Source organism: Dermacentor andersoni, chromosome 1, assembly GCF_023375885.2.
Source record: "Dermacentor andersoni chromosome 1, qqDerAnde1_hic_scaffold, whole genome shotgun sequence".
Taxonomy (NCBI): domain Eukaryota; kingdom Metazoa; phylum Arthropoda; class Arachnida; order Ixodida; family Ixodidae; genus Dermacentor; species Dermacentor andersoni.
Genome location: NC_092814.1, coordinates 354,165,803 through 354,179,593, shown reverse-complemented (window position 1 = coordinate 354,179,593; position 13,791 = coordinate 354,165,803). Strand labels below are relative to the sequence as shown.

Genomic DNA, 13,791 nt, shown 5'->3' with positions numbered 1-13,791 from the left:
TGCCTCGGAGACTCGTCGAAGCTGGAGGCAGCGGGAAGCGTTCGCTCGCCGCTGCCGCCGGTCTTCATCACGCCAGCGTTCTGACAGCGAGTGTCCGCTGTCATCGAGTGAGATCTGTTCATGCTTGCCATTGAGCACGTGACACCATGCTTATTAGTTTAGTTAATGAGAGAATGTTTACTGCCATTAATACGGCCGATAAAACTGCTAACCTTACTTCGTATAGCTGTCTAATAATTTGCTACCGGAAGCAGTGCTTCGTCTTTAAGGAGAAACTGCGATCCCCCCCCCCCCCCCTTATTTTTTTTTGTTGTTGTAAGGATGCAAATTTCCACGTCGACTATATAGCATCATCCGGATGTATACCAGTGACTTGGCCCATCCCGGCAATACCGGAGGCCACGCGATGCAGTGGTCAAGTTCGAGAAGAGTTAGAGACCATTGCATATAGTACATAATGCCCCCCAGTTATACATGCACTCACCTATGGTGGCGGCCGTGGGTGTGCCGTGCGGCGGGCGTCAGGGCTTGCGCTTCTCCCCGCAGGCGGGGTTGCGGCGGCAGCAGTAGGTGCACTGCTCCCTGAGCATGCCGAAGCCCTTCTCGTAGCAATTCGGGGAGCATTTATCGGCACACCGCCGCGAGTACGTCACCAGCACGCCGTTGAGTCGCGTCACCTCCACCTGCGACGATATCCGAGGGGCTGAAGAAAGCTCATTTATTTGTGCATTAATGCGTTAGCATTGTTAGGGCACTTCACGCGCTTTCCGGCCGGCCAAGTAACTTCATATCTATGTATATTTGTATCTAACCGTTTCCTCGCATACCTGTCACTGGTTAGATCGTGGTCGAATGGGTAATGCATCCAGTTGCTGTGCTGCGGGAACAGGGCTCGAAGCCAACTGTCGAAAAAACTTCAGTCACCGCGTATGTGGCAATGTGTACACATGTGCTTGCTCTTCAGCGAACCTCTTTCACGCCATGGGTCACTGTAGATGGGGTACTGAATAGGTACCGGGGTTCGAACAAAATATTTGACGCCGACTTGGAGTATACTGGGTGTGTGTCACTCGGTCTGTGTTGCAGCTCCTCAGTGAACCTCTTTGATGCCAATTTGGGTGTCTGGGTATGTGCCAGTAGGTGCGTGCCGCTCTTCAATGAACGTCTTTGACGACAACATGAGTAACTATAGATACGAATCACTGGAAAAATGCTGCTCTACAATTACAAAAAGGACACCTTAAATTTCTCCCATGCTGAAGGGAATCGAGCCCACGTAACAAGGCTTCCTCAACGGGAGCAAACGAGTGCTTTAGCAGGCTGCACCACAAATGCCCTTAGCATGTGCCGCTTTTCAATGAACCCCCTTCACGCCAATACTTTAGCGAGCCGTTCCATAAATGCACTGGGTATGTGCCGCCCTTCAATGAACCTCTCGCCGACTTGGGTCACATGGGTATGTGCCACTGGGTGATCGGCAAGCGAGGAAACAATTCTCAGCGTTCGCAGGCACTGTCACGCCATGCTTCGAATCTTGGAGGTCACGCGCGGACTTCTCGGCCGCGCCACTGGATGGTGCAGCGTGTCCAGAAAGAAGGGCTTTAGAAAGAAGCGCGAGAGAGGAGTCCGGTTGGCGCATAGCGCATTTCTCGGGGCTCACACGCACCGGCGCGTCATGAATTTCGGAAGCCGCGCGCATGCTTCGCGGCCGCGGCGCTAGATGGCACCGATTGTTCTTAGGGAAGCGTGGAAGAGGAATCTCGTTGCACTACACGCCTCATACATAACTCGTTTCGACGGTGGCAGTACGCTGTGTCGCTATATTGATTCAATGCGAAATACATTACCGTTGACAGTAATCGTGAGATGGGTTCTGCTTAATTTTTATTTATTATTTCTATTGCGTGGGCTTTTTTTTCGTACCAACAGTAAAAAAAAAATACGTTCCTAAAAGGACAAAAAAATTCACCGACGATTATTATACTCCCGAACGCGAAATTTGAGCGCAGCACTGGCACTGTTACTGTTTTCACTGGTTTGGAGCCGCGTTTCTTTCTTTCTGTGCGTATAGGCGGCAAATGAGATGTGCGCGTGCTTCTGCCTCTTGATGGCAAAGCTTTACGGATGTGCCTACGTTCAGTAGAAATGACCAAGTTTCGGTAGGCGTCATCTATCGTCTGTCGCAGAGTCGTACATACCGTAACCAAGTGGGTGCGCCAGTGCTGCGAGCGTTGGAGGCATTTAGTACAAAATATTATTGTTGACTTCCAATGGTAGATCGCGAGCGCTTGGCCAGATCACGAACGGAGTGCGTCGCTCCGACGGAGATCGCTCTCATCTGCTCGCACCATATCTGCGAAGGGAGTGCGTGCGCTCCCGCGGGGGCACTTAGTACAGGAAAATCAAGTGAGAGGGCGCTAGAATAGAGAGAGGAACAAGCGCTTGGAAGCGCAACCCACCACCCCATTTCACTGTCCGTGTCAGAAGAATCATCACTCGACTTGGAAATTGTACTGTCTGTGTGGGAGCTGTCTAGGAGCGCGAACAAAATCTCACGGCCCGAAGCGGCGTCCACGTTTCCCATGTCGTCCATAGCTGTCCGCGACCGGAAACAGGTGACCATGACAGGAAGCAGAGGCGGGGGAAGGAAATACGTCACGAGGACTTCCGGTCAAATCTGCCGATTTCGGCGGAGCAAATATTTTTGCTCCACGGAGCAATCCGGGATCAGCGGCTGGTCCCAATCTGCCATTGGAACACACAGCTCACGCTCCCATTCTGCCATTGGAATAGGATTGCTCCATACAGAGCAGAAAAACTTGATCTGGATCTGCCATTGGAATTCAACATAAGAGACACTAAACGTGCTCGTTGGGTGTAGCTCGAGTGGTAAATACATTACGCTCCTGAGAAATCTCTCTAACTGACTTAGTCGCGGAGAAAAAAACAACAACTAGCGGCCTAATGCTTTTTCAGTTTATAACGACCGTGAACACGTCAACACGGGTGTCATTTGTGTGTTATTCTCGCGCTCATTTTCAATTTGATATTGTTGGCGCACAGTATGAACCCTTGCTCCTCTGTTGCGTTTAATTATTTTTCCGTTTTTTACAGAACCACAAGTTTCGCTAATAATGAAGAATTTTTAAACAACACTAATATATCAATTTAGGTTGGATTGTTTTTGCCTGTGTTCTCGTTCGAGATGGGGGTTTCCCGCATTTCGAGGCCTGGAGAGCTTCGGTTGAAGAATTCCGCGGATCGAGGCGCCGATAGCGCGAGCGTTCAAGGCGCATTAAGGTTTCATCATGGTAGCCGCATTAAAGGATTCTGTGACTAAGCTGAAGAAGTCCCCTACTCCCCTCACTGCTATTCGCGCTCTCTTTTTGCTGATGTTAAACAGCTTGCTTACCCCGATGCCTTTGTCCTTGAACTGCCCCTGTAAAGCGTGGTTTGCCTGCATTACAGAGTTGTTTAGTGGCAAAGGAATTTTAGTGGAACGAATTGTGAGGATTTGAGTGGTGGCGTTAACTCCGTTATACCAAAGTATTGGCGACGCACAGCGCGACAGACGAGAGGCGATGTGCGCTATGTTTCGCCATGAATACGCGCGTAGTTCCTGTAGCTTCTATTCAAATGCAGTTGAACAGGACGATGAACGAAAATCAGCTGTACAACACTCCCTCTTCCAGGACACCCTGGTATCCTATATCAGAGCCGTCCTGTAGCTATAAGACACCGGACTAGGTGTTATATAAAGATGTTTATCTTTTTCTCTCTGCCTCTAAGAAACAAAAAACCTATAACAATGAGCAAAAAAGAGATTCCTGAACATAGCGAATCGAATTGGTCCATGGTTGGTGAAAAAAATACAGAAGCGGGGGTGGGGCAGTAATCGAGCTGAGAGAAATGCATAACACCGTGCACGCAACTTGTCGATAGCTATGCATTAGGACCCACTCCGCTTACGCATGCACATATGTATTTTGCATAGACATGACATGCGAAACTCGGCGTGTCGCGCTCCCTGCCTGACGCGCTATGATTTCTCTATCTTGGGCTGCGCATTCAGTTAACGAAACGAAGCTGAAACCCGCGAGAGTTGTCTGGGCGGCCGTGTTTGTGAAGGCAGCCACGACGCCCGATTTACTGGAGCCAATGATTAAATAGCTGTCGGACGACGTCGTCGCTGTAGTACGCAATGGCCTACGTGGTCGGTTATGCGTAACGTGCCCACCTTACAGAAGTTTGAGTTGACGCTGCAGTAGGCCACGTCCCTCTCTCGCTGTCCAACCAGGCAGGGGTGGTCCACCGAGAACTTCTCGATGGTAAAGTCGGCGTCGCACGTGTGGCAGCGCACCCTGGTGCCGAAGTAGAAGTCCGTGTCCCCTGCGCCGACATCACGCGCTCAATTTGCGCTCGCTCGCTGTGATAGCGTAAGCAAGTGAGCGTTAAAGATGACACGGGAACATACTTTTCGTGCACGCTAATACCCACATTCACACGGACGGTTTAGGTGCGACAGATGCCGGCTTATCACCGGGGGTAGAATCCATTCCCCATTGAGATCGACTACTTGCGCAGAACGTTTCAAGCACGATCAAAGCGCGGAGAATGACATCGAAGTCAAACGTGCTGGCCAAGGACTGTCTACATGTATATAGCGTGCGCGCATGTACATGGGAAAGTGTATGTGTGTGCGTAAGCATTTCTTGCTTGTTCAGGTAGGTATATCTACCTGAAAAGGCGAGCAATACTTGCACGACCAATTGCAATGTACGTGCAGTTAATTAAAGAGATTCACTAAATAAAATTGCAATTATTAACTGTAAGGCACACGTTGCCATTGCGAAATTGCAACGTAACAGTAAAGAAGGCATGCATGCCTGCTTAGATTAAATCGCAAGTATAACAACACTTTTGAGATATCCGTCCCTAAAATGTAGTCCGAAATACTCTGACGTTCCCATTAGTTTCCCAAAAGCCATCCCCTAATAAAGTTCCGGATTGTTGAGGCACCCAATAGAGCAGCAAAGATGCGCAGTCGGCCGCGCGTGGACGCGTAATGCTCTGCGATCGCGGCTCGGCGCCAGATGTTGCGATGGTGTGCGACACACTGTGGTGTATGGAGTTGGTTATAACAATTGTGATAACAATGACAGTCAGACCAACAAACAGCTTAAAGACAGGTCGAAATATCAGGTAATTTCATATGCCGAAACTATCCTACAACAAACAAACGAAATTTAGTGATCCGTTCGTCATACGTATCTGTCATCTCCTGTGGAGAGATGAAGCAAGCAGGTAATCTATCTGTTGAAAACAAAACCACGCGTAGTAGGCAGCCACATTTGCCGACATGCATTGGACTGCTTCTCGGCGTCACCGAGAATGTGCGAAGTTGCGTAGACCTGCTCCCTCAGCGCAGTATACCGACGCAGCAAATCAGCCGCGCATATGGAGTGCGTCCCGAAGCGTCGACCGAGGCGGCTACTCACCTGCAAGGGCATGACAGCGCTGGCGGTGGACGCCCCGTGTTTGATACTAAGCAACTCTTCTATTAACTTCTTGAATAAAATGTTTCTACCACCACCACCATTCAACGTACAGTTGGTTATGAGGGAGTTACAGCTTTCTTTCCCTCTTTCGCCCGCTTTCGTGGTTGCTTGGCGGTTGGAATTCGGCGGTCGATGGTCGGACTTGCGATAAGGCGCCAAAGCCAAGGGCTCGTGCTCGCGCAACCGAGTTGCCCGGCGCGTTCGTGGGCGAACGCCAACATTGTAGCTCTTTGATACGCACGTGCTATTGTGTGGTGTGTGAGCTTTGCTGTGTCTGAAGGCTTAGATGCGGTAGGGCATGGAGCGCCCGGCAAGGAAAATGTTCGTTCGTTCGTTCGTTCGTTCGTTCGTTCGTTCGTTCGCATCGCTCGCTCGCTTGCTCGTTCGTTCGTTCGTTCGGTCGGTCGTTCGTTCGTTCGTTCGTCCGTCCGTCCGTCCGTCCGTTCGTTCGTTCATCCGTCCGTTCGTTCGTTCGTTCGTCCGTCCGTCCGTCCGTCCGTCCGTCCGTCCGTCCGTCCGTTCGTTCGTTCGTTCGCTCGCTTGCTTTTGGGGGAAAGGGAGTGCGGTCCCTTGGCTTTTTGTTTATTCTTCCTCAAGGCCTTTCTGGCCATGATTGCTTCCGGCGCGGAGACTTTTGCTGATGTGTGCGTGCTTCGAGATACATCATAGCTTGCTTGCTGATGCGAACCCGCCTCTGGTGCAGTGTTAACGAAACTTTGACGCTGCAGTGCCAGAGTACTTGCACCGTGCGACCATTTTCGCCCTGGTTCTGTTGAAGCCGTCAGCTTCATTGTGACCACCGCCATTCAACAATCTAAATATCACTTCACGCGGGGGTGAAATCGTTCAATTGGCTGCGTAGTAAATCTTTCTAGCCTTAGAGCGTCGAAAGTGTCATCCTCAATGTGCATTAAGGAGGACAGGAGGGCAAAGCTACAAAATGCCGCTCACGTATGGGCTGGCACAGGTGCTTTAAATATCTGAGACAGACGCCGCACATCTGTAAATGGTGACAGACGTTTGACGACCGCTCTGAAGGGAACGTGTTGCCTCTATACGAAAGGAACCCGCCGTGGTTGCTCAGTGGCTATGGTGTTGGGCTGCTGAGCACGAGGTCGCGGGATCGAATCCCGGCCACGGCGGCCGCATTTCGATGGGGGCGAAATGCGAAAACACCCGTGTACTTAGATTTAGGTGCACGTTAAAGATCCCCAGGTGGTCGAAATTTCCGGAGTCCTCCACTACGGCGTGCCTCATAATCAGAAAGTGGTTTTGGCACGTTAAACCCCATAATTTAATTTTTTCTATACGAAAGGAATTGACGGTGATATCATTTTTCAAAGCTGCCAGAGATTTCACATAGTTGTCTTGCTAAATGAAACAAACTTTTTGAAACAAACTTTTGGCGCGAACACGGCTACTGGTTAGGAAAAAAAGTATGCGTGAACTCTCTTTTGAGTTTGCTCCCGCCCTTTTCAGATTCGCAAGGGCGCTTGGTATGTTGCAGTGGATAAGTGCTGCTAATTGTCCGTCTCGCACAACGACGTTTCGCGTCTGCAACAACGGTCGTGTGACCTCACCACCGTGTACCTCACCACCGTGTACGAGGGCCTCTGCGCATTATCTGTCTGCGAGCTTCGAAGTCACGACGGAGCTCGAGTTTAGGAAGAAAGTTTCTCGGGAACGATCGCTTGTAACACACACACAAAAAAAAGGTGGGGGGCATATTTCCACACAGTACAACGTTCTGACGAAAACCATGGAATTTTCTTGACTACGTCAGTCGAACAGTTCGAACAATGCATACTAAAAAAAAATAGCGGAAGGCGCTGAAAACTAGGCGCACATTGCGCCTCAGTGCTTGCACGACGCCCTGGTCAGGCGCTTTTGCCTGTTGCCGCAGTCGAAATTCGTGGGCGCTGCGCTAGATTTCAGGGCTCGAATATTAAGGAGTCAACAGAAGTACGGTCGCTGTGTCATTATGATGTATAGCTGACCGTAAAAAAGTTTTCGAAGCAGGGAATTCACGAAAAAATAGAAACCTTCGCATTTTGGCACACAAATTAAAATTATAGGACCCCTAAACTACCTCTGATAAAAAAAAAAAACAATTGCGTGCTCCTCTCCAGGCTTTTCCAGTTCCTTCTTCACGCGTCGTGACGTTATAACAGTGTCATGTACGTGACGTGCAGGGTAAAGGTTGTAGACTGGTTCATGTACGAGAACATCAGTTCCTATCTGTCTGCTGTAGCTCGCCTTTTGCTATGCAGTCGTCTCCCTTGCCTGTCGTGCGCAATCATCGGATTTCATCTGCTGTGGCGTGTTTTGCGCTGTGCGGTGGCACCAGCGCGTAGTGGAAAAAGCGCCGAGTCCTGGTAAACGTAAGTTCATAGTGTGTTCAAACAAGAAAAAAAGTGCCAAGTTAGGCACTGGCGTAGCCCCGACGCATCTTCTAAAGGAGTGCGCGGCCACGAGCAGAGAGCGCCCGTAACGAGAGTAGTGAACTCGAGGAAGCAACTGCTTACCACGGGACAGCAACTGCTTACTACCGGACAGCAACTGCTCATCGGTGTCCCGTGGCATTACTGAAGCGTCGGTGTCATTGGCCATAACACAACCGATCAAACATTGGCCGGCAGCAGCTTCTTTTGGTTTTCAGTTCATCGCAACTGACGCGAAAAATTGGAAAAATAAAAAGAATGGAAGGCTATTGAACCTCCAGTTGAAGTCGATGAAATGCAGTCTTCCTGGGTGAGTTGGGAACGACATCTTCGTGATCGGTGCTCATTTTTAGACCGCACTATCTTCGGGATCAGCTTGCGCATTTTCACACTGCGCCAGTCGGCCCACATTCTGACTTACGATGACATGTTAATTAATTTTAAATAATTTCCGGGGTTTCACATGTCAAAACTACGATCTGATTAGGAGACATGCCGTTGTGGGGGAAAATCGTCCGTGGCGTAATGGTTACAGTGTCATGCTTTTGTGCTAAAGGTCCTCTGTTCGAATGCGGCCGTCGGAAATTTTTATTGATTTATTAAGGCTAAAGCCTTAGACGGCTCATGGGACGAAAATTTGGCCGTCCGGCGTTATGGCACAAAAATCCAATGGCGCCAAAATGGGGGGTCAAACCCTACGACTTTTGGTTGGAGGAAACAAGCAACAGGTAGTAACAGCGCATTAGAATAAAAATGTCAAGTAATATAATGGATGTCCTGTGAGCCCGCAGGCTTTCGCCTTCCCCCTCTTTAGCGTATGTTAAAGTGGCTGTCAATTTTGTTTTTTGAAGAACTGGCAGTTTCGCCCGAAAGCGACGCATTGACAGCGATAGCAAGGTTCAGCAATGCGCTTGGTCTCACTCGCACAATCTTCAAATAAACGCGGGTGCGACATCTTGGGACGCAGCGTGTAAGGCAACTCCTGCTGGATTAGAAGGAACAGCGCCTTGACTTGCTCGCGAAAAAAATCTTCAGGGTGTTCTATTCATCTTGTTCCTCTGCAGCGTCTTATTGCTATGCCTCTTGTTGGCGCAATGGTTAGAGTACCGGGCTGCTGTACTGAAGGTACCGTGATGGAATCCGGCCGCATACATTATTATTTATGTTTATTTATTTCACTTAAAACATGTATACGTATACTCGAACACACACACACACACACACACACACACACACACACACACACACACACACACACACACACACACACACACACACATATATATATATATATATATATATATATATATATATATATATATATATATATCCGAACAGCATGGAGACTAGTAGACAAAGGGGCACATGCACAGTAGCCCATATCCGCCCACATCTTTAGATTGCACTAGCTGCGAGATCGGTCCACGAAAAAGGCTTGAAACATACCCGATACGGAAAAGTGGTGGTAAGTCGCTAAGAAAGTTTCGTCTTTAAAAAGTCAAACAAGCGTTGTTCCGGACACCAGAGGAACTGGTTATCTGTATTATGGAAGCGTTGTCTCTATATTTCAAGCTGAAAAAATGTAATTAAATTAGAAAAGAAAAGTTTGTTCGATGTTGTTTTGTTCGTCGTTTCCTGTAGTGTGGGTGCTAAGCTGTTGCGGGAAAAAAAAATCATAACCAACTGAAATACTGGCGGTAATTCCGTTTTGACACGCAGGTTCACCTGCGTGTAAAAACTGCTAATAAAACCTTTCCAACCGCAATATTGTCAGCGCAATGAGCCAGTATGCTGAAATTTGAAGACACCCGCCGTGGTTGCTCAGTGGCTATGGTGTTGGGCTGCTGAGCACGAGGTGGCGGGATCGAATCCCGGCCACGGCGGCCGTATTCCGATGGGGGCAAAATGGAAAAAAAAAACACACCCGTGTACTTAGATTTAAGTTCACGTTAAAGATCCCCAGCTGGATGAAATTTCTGGAGCCCTCCACTACGGCGTGCCTCATAATCAGAAAGTGGTTTTGGCACGTAAAACCCCATAATATATATAAATTTGAAGACAGTGACTTTTGTCTGGGCTGCTGATATTGGTTTCAACAGCGGAGCTGTTTAAGCTTTCGTTCCGCCGTGGAGCGTTACCAGAAAACTCAGCCCAGCTGTGCGCAGCCTAGCGCTGCACCGAGCCACGCAACCTCCTCGCACCCTACGCGCGTAGGGCGGAGTCATGACGTCCCAGGCGAGTAAAAGCTCGGAACAGCCGGCGCGGCGACACACCTCTCGCCTCCTCTACTCTATGCGTACGTGCTGCTGCCATGGGCAGTCCGAAGAAAGTCCGGGCGCCGAAGAAGAAGCTGCTTACCAGGAAGAGCGCCGTACTGCCAAGCTAGAAACGATGTGTCGCCGCCGAGCTGATCCGGAACACCGCGCCGAAGCTGCGGCTGGGAAGAGGCAACACCGAGTCGAGGATACCAAGTTTCAGTCCAGGGAACGCGAGGATCGGCGCCTGAACGCTCGACGTTGCCGAGAAAGCGATCCCGGCCAGCAATGACTCGAAAACTTCCAGCGTCAAGCCCGCCGAGACACAGGAGGTGCGAACGGTCGATTCTAGCGCGAATTTCTGGGCATAGAGTTTGGGCACAGCTGTCGCGTCTGTGACCTGTAAGGAAGCTCGGTGCGCGGCTCAGCGGGACTATACGATCGACGAAGGATAGCCGATCCTGCCCATCGCGCCGATGCCGCTGCCGACAAACGCCGTCGCCGAGCCGAAAATCCCGAGTTTCGGGCTAGAGACAACGAACGCTGCCGACTGAATGCTCCGCACCACCGGGAATCGGTTCCGGGCCTGCGAGTCACCGAGAACTTTCAACGCCAAGCCCGCAAATCCATGGTATATAGGTGCGAACGGCCGCTTCCAGCGCGAATTCCTCGGCACAGTTCGGGCACAGCTGCCGTGCTTGTGACCGGCTCTGGCTCGACGTGGATCTCTCCACCGTGAGCTCGGTACGGAACTTCGAACAGAAGAGCTCTGCCTTGCAAGTGCTTTGCGAAGCCTTCCCCGACGACGCCGACCACGACGACGGTCGGACGTCGAGGACGAGGACCGGATCGACGATGATAACGACTGGTACTGAAGCACTGTGCATAATAAATTGTGATGCATGTACTGTGGCTTGTATGCGTGTGACTTGCTGGGGCTTGTGTGTCTTACCGGCCTGGCCGTGTATGATCTCGCAAGAACTTGGCGAAACTTAGCAAATTTTGGCGACACTTAGTATGAGCATAGTTAAGCCATGCATAACCTCGTAAGACTAGCTTAGCAGAACCTAGAAACACTAGTATGAGCCTGGCCAAGCTATGCAAAACATTGAAAAACTTAGCGAAACCTAGCAACACGAACCTACCCGAGCCAGGTATAACCTCGCAAAACTTAGCAAAACCTAGCAACACTTAGCAAAAGCCCGAACTAGCTCCACTGTGACCCAGCCTTGCACCACTATAGTGCAAACTGCCCACATTTCTCTCTTCCTCTGCATAGATTTTCAATATGTTTCAGTTTGACACTATTAAGATATATACATAAGCTTCAGTTTCTAAATTGAAGTTTCTTAACTGAATTTCTGAATAACAAATTCAGTTTTTGAATTGCTTCAAATACGCATTCACCTGCTGCTTCGCGCCAAAGGCATAACAATCGTTGTAGTATTTGCGCCTAAATAACTGCTCATTCTCAGTCGATTATGACATCGCACATACCTGGCAAGCTTGACATGCTCGCAGAACGGACGAAACACCCTTCACATTGAACAATTTGAAGTAGACCTAGTATCTAAGGACGGACACCATACATGTATGACCGGAGCAGTAAACAATTATACAGTGCTTCAGTGTCACTTCAACAGCGTGCACGGTAGCATTTATTTTTGTTGATGCGGTAAGGGTTTCTTTAATAATCTGTATTTGTATGGGTCATTGTTTCGAAGCAAAGATCGACGGCTGTCATTTAGGGTACCGCATTTCTCAAGGCATGCACGCTCGTCCGGTAATGCCGTACGGAATTTCTCACGAAGAAAAATCGCACAACATATAGGATCGCAAAGAACTATTGTCGCATAGTTGACGACGGCTTACCCAGTGAAACCAACAAGGGATCTTTATAAGCTGCTGAGAACTATACATGTGCTCGGAAGAGAGGTACAACTCACTTTGCGCCCGGACGACCGTAGAAGCGGCCACCAGAAGGCAGGCGGAGACCAGAAGACAGGCCCGTCCCATGTCCCGACAAGGACTGATGGGTGACCAGTGGCATAGGGAAAGCTTTTCCAGCACTTTTTCTTTTTTTACCTTTTCCACTTCCGTCGAAAGGCCGCGCCTTAATTACAGCCCTAGCAATCACGCCGTACGTGAGCAGACGACACAGAACAGTGGGCGAGGCAGGGTATCGCAGACACTGTGCCGTCAGAAGAAAAATAAAGGGCAGAAAAAGAACAGTAAATCACACTGCAGGCGGAATCCTCGAGGGACCTCTGACAACAGGGTGGAGTTCTTGGACGTGACCGAGCTCCGACGCGTTGTGTCACACTGGCCACCGCGAGCACAGCTGGCGAGAGCGAGGCTCGCGGCCCAATCGCAGGGCTCCCTCGCGTGACGTCACGCGGGCGAGCGCGAAAGGCATGCGTCGGCTCGCCCTTTCTTGTTTCGTTTTGAGTCCGTGATCTAGGGAAACGCAGATCCGACAGCAAAAGAGACAGACATTTGCTCTCGGTTTGAAGTGCATTCGTGACTTAACTGGGTTAATGCGCCTGCCTTTGTTTCATGCTTTCTCAGTGGTCGTCAGTGGTCGCGGTTAAAAAATGTTTGCTAAGATGCACCAACTCGCCCAACAAGTTTTTTAGACCATTACGTCATGGCTGGTTGAGCTACCTAGAACATGAATAGCAGCGCAAGAAGTAGAAGAAAAGAAAACAAGCATCATCAACTGGCTAGCAAATACAGAACAAAACCAAAGGTGGTACGTCAATTTTTTTTTTTCGCTTTTAAGTGTACGGCAGCGTTTCAGGCAGCTACAATGCACGAAAAAAACAAAACAAGGAAGAACGCGAAAACAAACAAACAAGACAGCACGTAAAGCGCAGGGATCACCCGCGTGTCCCGCTTAAATGTAGGGGCGCGGGTTTTTTGCGGTCCTACGGCGACTCGGCATGCAGTTAAACGGACCACGCGAGAGACGCAGGAGTACGACCGTTAATCTTGTTCCGCCCAGTGCCATTTTTTCGAACAATTAGGCGCCTCCCTTTAGTCGGAGGTATTAGCTTGCAGCGGCGCGTGGCGAGTGGCACATCCGCCATCCCGTGCGCGCCATGTGACGGCTCGGTCGATACGCCGTTCGGCTGCGGGGGAATTCCAAACATGGGCGAGTGCCCTCACCCCCCTCGCATGGCAACGGCACGCTCCCGTGCCGAATCCGTAACGAGACGCGCCTCGTAGGACCCACCGGGGTTACTGAAAGCAAAAGTTCAGGCAAACGACCTCGAGACACGTGATCCGCGACCTCAACGTCCAGAGGGAACACTTATATATGCACTCGGCAGACTTCATCACCGACGCCGTCAGTCGGTTTCGGGTAGCCGCGTACGGATTCGATGTTGGACAATCGACCGCGTATTCAAGGTCGAATGAACATACCATTGCGACGCGTGCTGAAGATCGAAATAGCACGATCTGCCAACTGCCCATCACACTCGACCAAAAAACAGCCGACGTGGTGGATCAGTGACTGTATGGCATTCTGCTGCT

General features: G+C 50.0%; 1 protein-coding gene across 1 annotated transcript; it reads right to left on the bottom strand.

Annotated features, from left to right (window-relative positions):
• Positions 1 to 490: 490 nt before the first annotated feature.
• LOC126516407 (uncharacterized) lies at positions 491 to 12,270 on the bottom strand. The gene is made up of 3 exons (XM_050166522.2): positions 12,201 to 12,270; positions 4,238 to 4,389; positions 491 to 683 (listed from the first exon to the last, which is right to left on the bottom strand). Exons 1-3 carry the CDS (start codon positions 12,268 to 12,270, stop codon positions 522 to 524), a joined length of 384 nt encoding a protein of 127 aa, XP_050022479.1. The 3' UTR covers positions 491 to 521.
• Positions 12,271 to 13,791: the final 1,521 nt, after the last annotated feature.

Bases quoted from the DNA above. Each gene is read 5' to 3' on its own strand.
- LOC126516407 (XM_050166522.2), bottom strand. From the start codon at position 12,270: ATGGGACGGGCCTGTCTTCTGGTCTCCGCCTGCCTTCTGGTGGCCGCT. The intron at 4,390-12,200 runs GTGAGTTGTACC...ATGTCGGCGCAG, and splicing joins TACGGTCGTCCGGGCGCAAA to GGGACACGGACTTCTACTTC. The intron at 684-4,237 runs GTGGGCACGTTA...ATATCGTCGCAG, and splicing joins TCAACTCAAACTTCTGTAAG to GTGGAGGTGACGCGACTCAA.